The sequence below is a fragment of the Penicillium macrosclerotiorum genome (genome assembly GCF_028827735.1).
Source record: "Penicillium macrosclerotiorum strain IBT 26536 chromosome Unknown utg000008l_segment0_segment0, whole genome shotgun sequence".
NCBI lineage: Eukaryota > Fungi > Ascomycota > Eurotiomycetes > Eurotiales > Aspergillaceae > Penicillium > Penicillium macrosclerotiorum.
The window spans coordinates 2,042,281-2,057,583 of record NW_026643087.1 but is presented as its reverse complement, the minus strand read 5'-3'; the positions used below and the strand labels follow the sequence as shown (position 1 = coordinate 2,057,583).

At 49.6% G+C, this 15,303-nt stretch overlaps 4 protein-coding genes across 4 annotated transcripts; 2 read left to right on the top strand and 2 right to left on the bottom strand.

Annotated features, from left to right (window-relative positions):
* Positions 1–688: 688 nt before the first annotated feature.
* Positions 689–2,466, bottom strand: N7462_008911 (sugar porter family MFS transporter; the record flags this gene model as incomplete). The annotated part of the gene is made up of 4 exons (XM_057080625.1): positions 689–1,045; positions 1,101–1,403; positions 1,466–1,867; positions 1,927–2,466. The coding sequence occupies 4 exons, from the start codon at positions 2,464–2,466 to the stop codon at positions 689–691; spliced, it is 1,602 nt and encodes a 533-aa protein (XP_056930953.1).
* A 3,535-nt stretch (positions 2,467–6,001) lies between these two features.
* Positions 6,002–6,830, top strand: N7462_008910 (autophagy protein 5; the record flags this gene model as incomplete). The annotated part of the gene is made up of 3 exons (XM_057080624.1): positions 6,002–6,121; positions 6,180–6,612; positions 6,679–6,830. The coding sequence occupies 3 exons, from the start codon at positions 6,002–6,004 to the stop codon at positions 6,828–6,830; spliced, it is 705 nt and encodes a 234-aa protein (XP_056930952.1).
* An 800-nt stretch (positions 6,831–7,630) lies between these two features.
* On the top strand, positions 7,631–8,542 carry N7462_008909 (flavin reductase family protein; the record flags this gene model as incomplete). Its single annotated transcript, XM_057080623.1, has 1 exon — positions 7,631–8,542. One exon carries the CDS (start codon positions 7,631–7,633, stop codon positions 8,540–8,542), a length of 912 nt encoding a protein of 303 aa, XP_056930951.1.
* A 1,395-nt stretch (positions 8,543–9,937) lies between these two features.
* On the bottom strand, positions 9,938–12,416 carry N7462_008908 (SAM and PH domain-containing protein; the record flags this gene model as incomplete). The annotated part of the gene is made up of 4 exons (XM_057080622.1): positions 9,938–10,482; positions 10,526–12,113; positions 12,182–12,361; positions 12,414–12,416. 4 exons carry the CDS (start codon positions 12,414–12,416, stop codon positions 9,938–9,940), a joined length of 2,316 nt encoding a protein of 771 aa, XP_056930950.1.
* Between the last annotated feature and the right edge of the window lie 2,887 nt (positions 12,417–15,303).

The following is a 15,303-nucleotide window of genomic DNA, read 5'->3' as shown; positions in this document are numbered from 1 at the left end:
ATTCCAAATTGAGAACATTTACATCGAAAATCCCTACTGTTTGTGAATTGAATTTGTGGAAGAATGCTTTAGAGCCTGCCAAGTCTCTCATCTTGCCGTTCAGCAAAAACGCAGTTGAGCTGGGGCGCAGTGACAACATCCTTACATAAGAAGCCAAGTAAATCGGAAGAGTTAGGAGAGATTCAAACTCTGTTTGTTGCCTCTCTGGCAGATAATGTTCAGAAACCCATGGAAAAGAGGAGATCTTATCTCAAATACACCGCCAAGGAGGGGAGCTGAATGCAGTGTCAAATAGCAATTCGATGCGATGTGCCCTTCCGGTTCCACAGGAATGGATGTGCCGCGGGTAAGACCCGGCGGTGATTGAGTTTGCCTTCACCGCAGGTGTTTCTTGGTGGCCATGGTGGCGGCGGGTGGCGTTCAATAGCGGCACGAATCAAAGTATGACAGTAAGATGAAGAAAATTTTGTACATGTGGCTTTAAGCCAAGAGCGCGAGTAGTTTATTTCGCAGCGGGCCGGAACTTAGCGCATACTTTACAAGGACGGGAGAGATTAAGAGATAAATTCATTCGGCATGAGATTCCAGTCACGCTCAGTCATAACAATGTAAAAAATCGATCTATGTACGAATCTATGTATCTATACAGAATAAAACAATATATGCTTTCTTTCAGGGTCATGTCTCTTTAAGGCTCATCAGACTCCTCTCGGTTCTCTTGGTGGACGGCACCATCTTTGATCTCAAATCGGAATTGCTCCTCCTCCTCCTTCAATTCGGCCTTGATGATCTTGTTCGCGCGCCAGATAGGCTTGACCCGGAACAGACGCTCAACCTTCTCCAGAGGGATACCACTGGTCTCGGGAATCAGGAAGAAGGCGAAGAAGAATGCAAGGAAGGACAAGGAGGCGAAGAAGAAGTATACGCCATAGCCCATAGCCTCGAACATTTGCTCAGTGAAACGTGAGACAAGGAAGTTGAAAAGCCAGTTGCTGCTGGTGGTGAAGGCCTGGGCCATGGAACGGAAGTTGGGGTCGAAAAATTCCTATTGGCGGTTTTGTTAGTGGAAATTGAGAGATATTGGGATGGACATTACTCACGGAGTTGATGACCCACGGAGTACCATTCCAAGTGGGTGTGTACACAGCAGTCCAGAGGTAAAAGAAGACGATGGCCATGATGCCAGTCGGCTGGAGAGTGTCCGAAGGGTTCTTCTCAGGCTCAACAACGTAGATGTAGGCGCCAATGATCCACATGCAGATGGAACCAGTGATACCACCGATGAGGAGAAGCTTGCGGCGTCCCAGTTGATCAACCAGGAAAAGCAACCACACAAAAGTCATAACGGCCTTAATGACACCAAAGATTCCAGTCATGACGTTCACGTTTGAAACACCAATGCTCTGCAATTATTGTTAGAGATCAGTACTGGTAGCAAGGCAGAATCGAGGGGGCGGTCACTTACCGAGAAGATGGTAGGGGAATAGTAGTTGATGGCATTGATACCGGATCCATTCTGCCAGAAGAAGAGCATACATCCCAAGAAAAGACGCCACTGCATGTTGGGGCGCTTGGCAAGGGCCTGGAAGGGCTTCCAAAGGCCGAGACCGACGACGGTCTTCTGGGCCTCATGTGCCTGGTCAATGGCAGCAACTTCCTCGGTGATATAGATGTCGGTAGCCTGGCATTGACGAATCCAGCATAGGTTCTCCATCGCCTTCTTGCGTTGATCATGGAGAAAGAGCCAGCGAGGAGACTCCCGAATCCAAATAGAGCCAGCGAAGAGCAAACCAGCAGGAATCAGTTGAATGGCAAAGGGGATAATCCACTGTTTGCGGCTAATGGCAACATGCAATTCGACACCATACTGGAAAAAGAAATGTTAGCGGGTGATGAATTTTCATCGGAGAATTGCGGAAAACTCACGTTAATCCAGAAGCCGACGAGGCCACCAATCTGCCAACCAAGTTCATACAGACCGACTAAACGGCCTCGAATCGCGGGAGGTGCAAGCTCGGAGAGGTAGATGGGAATGATGTTCGAGGCAACACCGGTGCCCAGTCCCGAGAGAACACGGCCAGCGTATAGGATTCCGAGTCCCCGAGAAGAGTTGGCACCACACTGTAAACCCGCTCCCAGAGAGAAGATTGCGGAGGCGATAGCCAAACACCACTTGCGTCCCACCCAGTGGCTCAGGAAATAGGTACCGAGCGCACCGAAAAACGCACCGGCAATGAAAAGGGAGACGATGTTCTCGCTGATTAAGGACCGTTCGGCCGATGTCATCTTCTGTAGACCAAACTCTTCCTTGAAGGAGGTGAGCGTAACCGTTGTGCCGATGAAAGCACTCGTATAACCGATCATGTTAGAGCCGCATGATGCAATGAGGGCGAGCACGTAAACCCGCCAGTTGTAGACCGAGGGAGGGGTCGGTCGGTCCTCGACCAGGTGAAGGATACCACCCATGGCTGTTTGGGAGTCGAACAGCTAGACGGAGAGGGAGGGCGGAAGGTCGAGAGTGAAAAAAAAATTTTCAAGGTGTAGAAGGATGGAAAGAAGAAGGTCGGTCAGGACGGGACAGCGGCCCCTAAGTAATGGCTCGGTTCCTGTGGGTGTGTGGGTGTGGGATTCTTCTCAACAAGCCATCCCCACAACCTGCGTCGCGTAAAACCCCATCCTCTGGGGCAGTATGGGGTTTGGAAGTGAGGCTACGAAGATTTGACGATTACGGATCCCACGGGGTGGAAACTTGGGCCGGGGTAGCGTTTTCCCCGGTGGAAGCATTCAGCCGGCGCCAGCGAATCGCCGCCAGTATATATCTAACTCGGAATCCAATTTCCTCGGTTGAAATCATTTTGGAAGGAATGTTTGAATCTTTGCTGTCTAAATCATCTGCCCCTGACCCTATGGCTATCTTGAATTGTTCAGTCAGATATGATGACCAAGCCAGGAAGATTTTACAAAGTCGGGGAGAATGTTGCGTTTACCCGTTGAACTCAACGCGCTTAATGGGGAAAGGGAGAGAGGTTCTCCCGGATGCCCAGCACTCGCCACATAGTGCGTAATTATGCATTGGGGACATCGCTTCTCCCCCTTTTTCTCCCCGGATCAAACGGAAGTTGATTGTGGAGAGCAAGACAGAAGCACTGTTCGTTGATTGAATACCCCAAATCCGATTCGTGGCTAGTCTTGGGGTGCATGAAAAATCCTCGTGTCCCACGGGGGAGAACCCTTAACCATGCGGAAGAAGGCCGAAAGGCCCGAGTTCGGGCAGTTTGGGGAGGGGGGCGGTCGCACTTGATTGGACGATTTTAGGGATTTCGGGAGCTTCGCGTCATTCGGGGCAAGAGCCGATCGGCATTTTAAATCACGTGATCTTGAGCGAAGATGTTTAGCCGGGTCTTCCATTGGCTTCTCGTGGAGAAATGACGACTTTCTTCCCCTACCGAATAAGGGACAGGTGGTCAAGCTGGAGAATCAACCACCTGGGGTTCATCATGCATATGTCACATGCTGTCTATCACCTTTTGAACGGTCTAGTAGCTACATCCAGGCAGCCAGTAACAATTGCCTGCCCGGGAAAACACCAAGCCGCCCGTCCATACATGCCTTTGCAGAAATTTTCACTCCTTACTCTATAAAATAGAGCCAAGAAGGCTTAGAACGGTTGGAAGGCTTGGAAGGGCTTGGAAGGGCTTGACGGAGATAAATTCTACTGATGGTTGGGCGGACTCGAACCACGCCGCGGAGACACCAAGTGGAGACGCAAGAGCCGAGGACTATTATTGTCACCGGTGAAGAAGTAGACTCGTGAAAAATGTGAAAGTCATGCAGCATGCTCGGTTGGATTGGACTATTTCGAAGTTTTGTTGAGCCGGTGAAGGTGATGAAGAATGTAATCACGGGCTCCCGATAGGTACCAATGGCTTAAACCCGAGCCATCTCGGGCCGCTTTCGGTTTCCTTATTACGGCCGCGGGCCGAACAACCTTAAAAATAACAGGCAATCGGGGTTGAGGCATACATTGTATCTACAAATCATCCCCAATATGACTAAGTGACTTCTGTCTGGCCCAATCTTAATTCCTATCTTGATTTTAAAAACCCTACTAGCAATGCAGATCGCTGTGCCCCTCCCATCCCTTGACACCTTGGGTTTAACTGAGTAATTGTGCTCACAGATCCACGACCGATCATTCAATGACGCCCCTTAGGGTGTCAAGACTCGGAACAAATGCTTAGTATCGGATGACATGAGATGTTTGCTTGTTGCTGTTCATCTTACCCAGATTGAAAAAGCAATAGAGGCTGTTTTCACCATAGGAGCTAAGGAGAGTTGTGTGGTGTACGGATACCGAAAGGTAGCAAATATATATATTTCAACATTCCAACAGCTACTCAATTCGGATCCACCCTTAGAGGAAGAATTGGGAAACAACACCGAGAATAATTTATCAGAAACCCGGTGAATTATCTGTTACAGTATTGGATAGCATCGAGAACAAATTATTCAAACTTGATGACTGGTAAATAAGGCTCCTTTGCACTGGAACTTGATTCTTCTGCCCCCACTTCTTGCCGCCGCGAGTCAGTAAAAGCTGAAAAGCTCCCCAATCATCGATAAAAACCACCTCCTACTTTCTACTATTGTTGGGTATGAGACGGACTGTCGCATACTCAATGATTCCGATCCAGGTATGCTCAATTCGGAAGCGACGTTGGTGAAGCATGGATTCGCAGCGTGAAATCAGCTTTGTGCGGACTTGATGGCAGAACACGGGTATATCGGGACTGAAAATGTCTTCGGAAAGCTCTAGTACAGTTTAGGAGGCCCTGTCAAACATTGGGCAAAAGTCCGACAAGCTGCCCCGCCCCCTATCTTGTCAATGAACTCACGAAAGAGCTCAGGGAAGTGTGGCAGTCTGAGAACATACGGGTCAAATCGCATGCTTCCATGGCGGGATCTCATTGCACCGTTGACGCGGCCGCTGCACTTCCAACGGCTCATCCTCGATAACTGTTAAATCTGGCAACACCACCAGTGTGCATATTGGGATGCACAAGGCGATCTCCAAGTACGGTGGACGGAAATCCCAACGCCGACTCTCTACTCTTAGCGCTCCGATGTCCTGTGCGTATGTCGCTGCCGCCCAGCTAATTGACAAACACGTTTTCCTACAAAAGGTCCCGACCAATCTGCTTCGTGGATATTCGGCGTGGAACTTCATCGACAAGACAGAATGTTTCCATACACCCAGTCTCGGAGAGAAATACAAAAACGAGTCACGATAGCATTCGAGAAGGAAGCACAACCTCAAGATCTCTTGTGGCACCGGAAGACATTGAATCAAGGCTGTTGAACGATGAGATACTGGCCATTTTTCAACGATTTACGGATGAAAATGTGGACAGCGGGCCACGAGACGAGATCGAGAGGCTGAAAGTGTTGAGGACATCACGGTGTTGGAACAGCTGCTAGCTGGAAGGACCATAAACCCCGATTGGTAAAAGCCGAAAACATCGCATTGCTAGTAGATTGTGAGAACGGCAAAGAGTATATTCGTCTGTGTTGCTGATTCGCTCCCGGCCCAAGCGGCCTTGGGGACCAGTGAACATGTGATATATTTTTATGCCTCAGGCACCAAATTATCATATAATCACGTGCATGCGGGCTGGTGCAGTGTCATCAACAACACACTTCAAGACTGTCTCTGCCTGTCCATTTTAGAACACCTATGTAACGTAGCCACCTTGATCTACGCCAGGCGGTGATTGTGATTGTCTGTCAGACTATGGTATCTGCTGTGGCCTGGCAGTCACAATATCTGAGCCTTATCGGTTAACGATAGGCGTGCCCCTCCTATCCGTTGATTAGATCACCTTGAAGGCTGGTACGCAGTTTATGGAGAATCTCGGTGCTTCTCATCGGTCTGAAATCGGAGACTAATGAATGTTTTAGGCATAGGCCGAAGGCGGCATTCAGTCCGAGTTTATATTGCAAGATGGAGAACCTGGCAACTCCCTTGGCTATCCAGAGATGCATCTGGGACGGGCGAATACCACTGGTCATCATACTTGCTCCATCTGAGAGCAGAAGCTATGACAAAACTGATCCATATTTTGTGAATAAAACCTATCTATTTTAAGCTCCGGCTCACTCTTTGACTAACAATTCCCCAGGTCTCATTTCCGCGAGTCTCATATCTCCCTTCGTTGCTTCCAAAGCTTCGAGCTTTCTTTGCACCATTTCTGATAGAGCCAGACTCCCAGCACCATGAGGGCTGGTTTGCTTTTGAAGGTGTGCCTCTGAAATGGCATTATCCTGTTGGCCTCCTATTTGATCTTTACGCCGGAGCTGATCCTGCCACCAAGACAGGGTTCGGAAGCGATGACTCCGCACAGAATGAATCTCCCTTGCCGTGGAAATTAACAGTGCATTTTAAGAATTGGCCCACCGAGGACCTTGTTCGCCTCGATGCGAATGGCATGGTCATGAACGACGCCTTCATCAATAGTGTCAAAGAAGCAGATTTTCTTCGGAATGGAACAGCGAAGGGCATCATGAGTTTATCTAAAGAAGACTCATCCGGCCTATGGAAAGCAGTAGAAGAAGGTCGGTGTCTAATATCTCTGTTTTTGAATCAAATTCTTTGACTGACTTCATTTATTTTGGAAACAGTCGATCTCCCTTCCTTCCAACGCATTTCGAATATCCTCCTGCCCTCGCCGTCGCAACCATTTCGCAATGTACCCATCCGCATATTTCTCCCGCTTCCGCCCGATGAAGACTCTCCATCACTGAAGGTTGTGCAATCACCACTTCCCCCTTGATAACGACGTCGAGTCTCCAATCCAGCCAATCAATTAGCTCTCGATCGAGCCCCAACACACAGTCTCAAACAATAGGGGGCGTTCTGCATGCTTTACTTCCCAATCTATTTCCCAGTCGGAGAACACCTGTGCTTGCGAAGCCGGTATTACATGGTGCAGTTCTTCCTATGTCTGCACCCATCGAGGATGTAGTTAGGAGCTCTGCTTATGGAGATGGATGGGCTTATGTGGTAGTTCGGATGATGGGATAACATTCTCTCATAGACCGAAAACCGGGAATACTGACTTAATAATATCAGCATAGTCTTGTTCCATCATGATTGTCTAATCAGTATCTGGTTTGTAGGACTCCGCAGAAGTGTAGCAGAATGAGCACTTTTGTGGGGAACTGTCATATCTCGATGATGTTCCTCTGTGAAGAGTCTCCGCCCTCTCTTTCTTTTCAATTGATTAATAATCGGAAGATCAAGAATTCGTTGAATGAACGGTTTGAAAAGGTCGGTGGTAAATTGAATGTGGGTCCTGCCTGACCTCGGGAGCACCATCCGACTTTTTGTTCTTATGTCATCAATATTTAAAATGTTGATTTCCAAGCAGACAGGTGTGAACACTTCGTCTACGATAACTGAAACCTGGAGATAGCCTGAAATGTTCCGAACAAGACCCATCCGGGGTCGCCTATTCAGACAGTATGTTATCTCTACTTTGTTTTCCAAGGTAATAGCCTCTCATGCCAGAATAGATCCTACAATTCCGTTTGCCATTATCAAACGCGAAACTCGGCGTTTCAAATAAACCGCATGAGCTCTTCAGTAGCTGCAGTTGAATCTGAGAGTGAGGCTGCCGCAGCCCAGAAAGACTACAAGATTGTCCAGAGTGTGCACAACTTCGAAGAAATTCAGGCGAAGCGTCCGGATTTCGATCATTCAAAGCCTATTGAAGTGACAAAGTCTCCTTACCCGCAATGGGAGTACGGCCAGGGAGTCCCTAACAACGGGGCAAGTCTAGCCCAGAAGCACCACGAAATCGATCCATACGCGCCCGACCGGCCTATGATCAATAACTACCGTCTGCTCGTCTCTGGTGTCGCACCACGGCCTGTGGGATTCATTAGCACTATCAGCTCCGAAGGAAAGAAGAATCTATCCCCGTTCAGCTATTTCCAGGTTATCGATCATGATCCCCCAATGTTTATTGTTGGGTTTTCTTCCCGCCCTGGACGCGTTAAAGATACATATCATAATCTGAAAGAAACTGGCGAATGCGTTATCAACACCGTATCGGAGAATATGATTGAAGCCGTTAATGCGAGCTCTATCGACGCACCCTATGGAGTGTCAGAATGGGATATCGCAGGTCTCCACGAAGCACCTTCAACTACAGTGAAACCCTCCCGCGTCGCCGAGTCTATCTTCAATATCGAGGGCAAAGTAGTCGATATCAAAGAGTTCACGGATCATCAAAAGCCTGGAATGAGTATCGCGGCAAATGTTTTGATCAAAGCGACTCGATTCTGGGTGAAGGATGGGGCTGCAGATGCAGATTACAGCCATATCGACTTGGAGAAACTACGGCCTGTTGGACAGCTTGGCGGTATTTCTTACGGGCGTGTTGTATCGACATTTGAGAGACCACGGGGTAAATGGGATGTCGAGGTGCCTAAAAGTGAGCACTTGGCAAAGCTGGATGCTTCAAAGTCTAGCATGAAGTAGGCACTTGGAATATGTGACGACAAACTCATGAGAAGTCGATCAATCTTTTAGACTAAACATCATATATCATAAAAATCGACCCTTAGATATTCCCTCTGGCACATATGAATTGGAAAATGACGCTTTAGGCGTTTGAGCTTTCAATTAACAGCCACTATAAATCAATGATAATAGAGAGCTCTATATGGATCGTGAGGAACGTGTAGGAGCGCACCTGACAGGACACAGCTAGAATAGCAGAGCAAGATGGAGGTCAAAGAACAACGTTGTTGAGGACATTTGAAAGGACTGAGCGAATCAGCCTTGATTGCACCTTGAGAGAACCAAAGTGGGAATTTTTGAAAGCCTGACAGCAAGCATTCAGGCGTTGGCCCACCGAATTCGCTTCTAACAATTCTCAGTCTTGGCACATGTCGGGAGCGAGCTCCGACATATCGGATCAAAGGTCCGACTAGATTAACGTACCGTGCACCGTGCCTTCATTGGGTCCACAAGTTGTTGTCTCGATATTCGGGGATAATCGTGTCGAAAGCTGTCAGATATTGTCTTGCTTTCATACTCTCATATTCTATTGTTTTTACGCAGTATCGCCTTTTTTATCCCCTTCATAGCTTCCCGATTGATTCGTGAAACAGACCTTCATAGTTGTTCAAGATCTTCCTATTCATGCGCTTTTATTTTTCAAAATTGACTCTGCGCAGTAAAGAAATCACGGGCCAAGACTTGAGTTTCTGGTGTAAATGAGATGACAGGCCTCTTGCGCAGTACACGCTTTATCAACAGCATCGCACACAGCCTCTCGTAGCCCTGTTGCTGGCTGATTTCACAGGCTATATCTGTGAAAAACTATTCACTCCAAAAGATATAGGAAAGCATACATTTTTCGCGAGATAGATGGTGCAAAATTGTTAGGCTTGAGTGTTAATGATCTAAGTAGGTTATCTGGGCCTGACTGGGCCGGAATAAGCGCTATTAGGCGCGCAACTTTTTTTCAAGGCAAATATAAAATTCCATTTTTCAATAATCAAAGAGTTGGGTAATTCATTTAACAATCAAATAACAGCGTGATGAGTTGCCTCAAGTCCTATAATGCTAGCTATCCTAATCAGACTGGGTATAAGGTTCTCGCCGTCCAGCGACTATGCATCTTGTCCATCCGTGAGTAACAAAGGAAATATCTCAAGCAACAGGGCGCCGGGTCAATGGAGACGCTCAGAAGAACGCGAAGAATGGCAGCGCTGGAAACGACAAAAAGTAAAACTTAACAAAGAGAAAATTGCAAGAAATATGCAACCAGAAGAATCGGAAAAAACGAAGGAAACATGACGACATACATGGAAACATAACCGAGCATGGAAGACTTCAAAAGAGAAAATAAATGAAATAAGAGTGTAATCAAATAGGAACACCGTTAACATGAATCTGCTCATCGTCGCTCTTCTTCTGAGCAACCTTCGCAAGCATTACAGTGCGCATCCATTCAATGCGTTGCTCGCGGGATTTAACAGCAAAGTGGTGGCTTTTGATACCATTGCCAAAAAGAGCCTTCTTCTCACGCTCTTTAACAGCAGGGATGAGGGAGAAAGCAAAGGCGTTATCATCAGTGGCACCGCCGAGAGTATTCCCATTGCGGAGGATGGAGCGCTTGAACGCCGCTGTCAACTTGGAGCTCGTCGCCAGCGACGAGCAAGCGACGGCATAGTCATCGACATCAATGATTTCCAGTGCGCGTGAGTTGCGGTGAGCATCCTGGATATCCTTGTGCATCGCGATATGGGTTCCCCGCAGGGTGAAGTGGGCGTCTTGCCACTCGTGCCGGAGAAGGCGCGTGGTCTTGCGCTTCTTCATCCAGCCGCTGTGGGTTACGTCGGGGTCAGACGCGAGAGATGACTGGGAGGAGCTGTGGATGTGCTGTTGGGTACGGGGGCTCTTGCTCAGGTCTGCGGGGGTTTCAATTGGAGTGAGTGGCTTGTCCTCGCTGACCCGGCGGAGGGGTTGCGTCGGGCGGGGACGGGTAGAGGCACTGCGAGTAAGGGGTTCCCGATACGGAGGGAAAGAGAGTTCCGTACTGCATGTCTGGGGGCACAGATTGAGATACATCACGGGCAATTGGTCCATTAGGGATGGCTGTAATGGGGACATCCATCTCGGAGAATGGCGTGCCTTGACGGTAGTAGTCAACTGAGTTCTTCCTCGCCTGGCTAAAGGGGCCATATTGTTGAACAGCAGTAGGAGATCCATATACCTGAGATGCCTGCGTTGGGGTCATAGAGCGATTGGTAGTAACAGCAGTAGTAATATCCTCAGTGTCTGGGGTCGTGGGGATCGTGAGTTTGGGAAGGGAACGGAGATGCTCAGCAATGTTCTTCAATTGCGGCGAGAACTCAGCATCAGAATTTTCATGGGGAATATCAGAGGTGATCAAGCCTGGGAGAGTAGGCTTGGGCTGACCATCACAGTGCTGATAATTCAGGAAGTTGCGAACGGTTTCTTGAGGATCCAGTTTCTTCACTTCGCTGAGGGCTTCCAGAGAGAGCTTGGGAGGCTGAGATGGACCTAGTACATCCGAAGAGGCTACAACCGAGGGCTCGCTGGTGGACTTTGGCCGCAGAAGATTTCTGGCCGTCTCCGGATTTCCAGGGCTGCCTGTAATTATGGCGCCTTCTTGGATCACAGCGTCAGGGAACTCAGTCGCAAACTTCTCTAGCATCTTCTGCTGTCGCTTCCACTTTGAACAGTTCTCGCCTTTGGAGCAACTGTGAGGCTTGGGGAGGATTTGTTCAATGCCAACAATCGAGACGGACTCTTGCGGCGTAATCTGGTTGCCCTTCACTGTATCTATCTGTCCAAATGCATGCTTGGACAGAACCTCGCCCGTTGGAGATACGGACATTACATAAGAGCGTCTGTCATGAGAGCCACGTGCTGGAGGAGCCCTCGCCTGAATCTGAGGCTCCGACTGCTGCTGAGACTTGCCAGTCAGAGGAAGTTCAGGAGTGTCAGGCACCGCAGGTGCACCTGTCCGCATGGTCTTCTTGAGGTGATCAATTGAGCCCATGATCTGGTGACGCATGCCAAAGGAATAGATATTCAGTTCCTTGAGGTCGTCAACCTGCAGACTGAGAAGGACAGCGCCGGAGATATCGTTGACGATGAACTTTTCGATGACAGCATCGTTGTAGCCCGCGATATACAGCCAGTGGGCAACCTGGCTGGTCTTCCAATTCCGAATCTCCTCCTCGCTAACTTGTGACACATCAGGATGTACCGTCGACAGGGCCTTAGGGGTCTTAGGCGAGAAGGGGAAGAGCCGGTTGGGTGTATCCAGCGATCGGGAGCTATCAATCGACCGAGAGAATTCGGACTGTAGAGGAGAACGCTCGAAATACAGATCGATCTCGGCTGTTGATGGTTCATAAATTGTGGACCCCTGAGAGTTCCGGAACAAGTGAGGGCCATTGGGGCCTCTCACTGCGGATTTGTCAATAGTGATATCAGGCACCTGCTTCGGGGCTTCCTCGGGCGTGTGGAGCTCCGGGGTTGAGATGGTTGTGTTGCTGTCATATGCAAACTAAAGGAACAGCTCTTAGAGACAATTCTATGCATGACTTAAAGTGCGTCCATTGATGAAATGCTTACCGACTGTAGACTTTGTCGGAGTGATTCCTCGTCCGAGTCACTTGCTTCGAAGTCGGTATCGAAGAAGTCTGTTGCATCCGATAGCCGGCGGTTGCTAACTGACTTCGCGGGGTAGAACCGCTCATGGTTCTTGGTGCTGACGGATGTTGGTCCTGCCTTCCGTCGAATCCGTAGTGAATCCTACTCAGGTCAGTCAAAGAGTTGGAGATCTGGGGGGGCCTGGATTGCGGACCATAACGTATAGAATTATTGCACTTGGGCTGGCCCCTGGAATCCACAAATGCTGACCAGCCTGCAATCAAAGATCTCACACAGTTGAAAAAAATGGATAGGAGAAGAGACTTGTTAACAGTATATCATTCGGAATTGAGGACTGTCTCAATAATGATCGAGCTAGGAAGAGTAGGTGTATCTAGATCACGGGAGGGAGAGAAGAGGGGATGGTAGCGGAACTAGGTGGATGGCCCTAAGGCGTACGGGGATTGAAGTATATGTATGGAGTATCCACCTCGTCCTGCGGGGAGAGAAGTCCCTTCAATGAAACCAGAAGCGCTGGGAAAGGCGGCAAGGAAGACCAAGGGCACGAATAGAGCCAGGCCGAACGACTCGACAGGATCAAAGGACCGTAAAATGCAGGCTGGTGAAACACAGCGGGAGCAACCATTGAACCGGCAGATGCGAACCGAGACGAATAGCCTAACAGCACGTAAAGATGGGACGGCGCGAATGTGATGACGAGTGATTGAGCTGCAGTAGTTCGGGCCAGGAAGCCCTGCGCCTGCATGGGGGCCGGCCAATGGGGGCCGGCCGTTGCCAGGGCCGAGGCGAGACAGCGATCATCTCTGGGCGCTGACAGGTCCGTCAGCGACCGATGGGCTTTCGCCCGAGCGCCTGTCGAAGTTTGTCCGACGGCAGGACGGGGAGGTGACTGGCCTGCAGTTGGCGCCCATGGGTGCAAAGACCGTGCAAGCGTGCAGATCGGAGCCCAGCACTCATTCGGAGACATCGCACGCCAAGCAAGGGTGTGATGGACCACACATCGGCCGTTAATTAGCGCCTGTCAATCTGGCGATGCGAGAACCAAACACTTCCAGTCTGGGAATATTTAGTTGACGGTCGGCGCTGTGGCCTCGAGTGATTGTGTGGGTTCTTCTCTCTCTAATGTTTTCGCCTGGTGCCATGTCAGGATAGGCGCAGAAGGGTCTCTTCGATGGCTCACCAGCGGGATCCCGATCTGATTACACCCAAGTCTTTAAACCCCAGCTGGTCCTCTCCACTGGAATAACGTCTGACTTGGTTTTCTCTCGGTCGTTCGGGCCTGCTGGTCCTGCTTCCGCCAGTTGATCATATGGGGGCCACCCTCACTCTCACTGCCTCGTCTCTCCAATGAGACGTGGCATTGATATGTGATCTGGCAAGCAACTCCACACAAGCTTCGGGAGCATCACGGGAGCATCACGGGGCCGGGGTCATCACGAGGTTGTCACGAGGTTATCACGAGGTTGTCACGGGAACATGGAAAGCCTCGCGAGAACCATGACATTCGCCCCCATTAGGCTTTCAAGAAAACTCCGAAGAGGCCACCCCTTTTGACCCAAGTGGTCCCTGATGCTCACTTCTTGTCCCTGGGAGCTACTCGGGAATCACGGCAGATTGAAGGCCTGGATGGCCTTGGAAGTGTGCACTTTGGTGGCACCAGGGAATTGACGGTAAATTGTTTTCGGGTGTTATTTTGGGCTTTTCGGCTTTATTTTCCTTACGATTTACATTCCCTGCTTTTGAGTGGTATCGCGATAGTTAGAAACCCCAGTTAGAAACCCCCTTCGTAAAAAAGCAAGCCAAGTTTCGGTGTAGCCCCGCGGCCTTGTTGTCGAGTCGTGCTTCCCACACACTGCACGGAACAAGCGAGTGGGTCGGACATACTTCGAGTGCCTGGTAGACAGGCCACGTTGCACGGCATATCGTCTTCGACTGCAGGTCTGAAGAAAGTAAATGCAGGTCAGAAGAAGCCAATGTGCCCTATCACTCCCAACAAGTTGGCCGTGTTCTTTTCGGCACGAGATAGGACGGGACAGGACGGGCCTTGATATATCGGTGTGTGAGATTGCCATTCGCTTATTGTTCTATCGGCCTCATGTCGGTCATGAGAAGCTCACATGGTAGTTGATCGGATAGTTAAGGACTAATTTCAATCCAGCCTGACTCAAAACCTCGTCTTAGGCTCGCATTCAAAACTTTGAGGGCGAAGGGGAGGGTAGAATTCGGGTGCAACGTCCGGCATCGGTCAAACTTCCAGGGGATCTGAGTTGGGCCACCACGCGGAAGAAGACTGTCAACTTCTCAAATTCCCAACAGAAGATGCTCCCATGGGTCAGGAACGTGCTACTCTAGCTCATTGAGGGCCCGATCTGAGATGGAGGGGGAGATCCACGGTACAGGATTCCAACACTCAGATCCCAACACTCAAATTCCAACAGGTTGGTAGCTTCAAGAATGGAGGGCGTTCGAGATGCTCCCAAAGGCCGCCCGGTAATGCACCAGGTCCGTAAGCCCGTAGACCGTAAATGCCCTCTGCGTCTTCCGCTGCTGCTTGTCCAGGGACCTTGCGAATGCTGGGGAAAGCACTTACGCTTGTGCCAGTCTCATCTGTCTGGCCGTTTCCAACCCAACCAACGTTTGATCCCAGTTGGAGAGTCGGTTCCTGGCTCTGAACGACCTCGAGACTCTACCCCTGGCTCTCTTGCATCTTGCATTTTGCTTGTCCTCGTTATGTTGGTAATAACGATATCGAATGATTGGACCCTGCGACATGTTGTGGGTGTGGAGTGAATTCTGGCCCACCTTTCCAACGCTTCACTCAAGCTCCAGCAGCGATGGGCCTCGATAGCAGCCGTTTCACCCCATTAGTTTGGATGATATATAGGTTACTAACCTGAGGCTGTGCAAAAGAAGCGAGAGTAATATAGGGAACAACGTAGGGAACAACAGAGTTCACAACGGGAAAGTAGGAATTCCAACAACGATTCCATGGCCAGTCCGCCTCAGCCAGTGCTGGAAGGATAATTAGGGGATAATTAGTATCTGATATAGCCAAACCCTCGCGTCTCCCTAGCCCAGAGAGG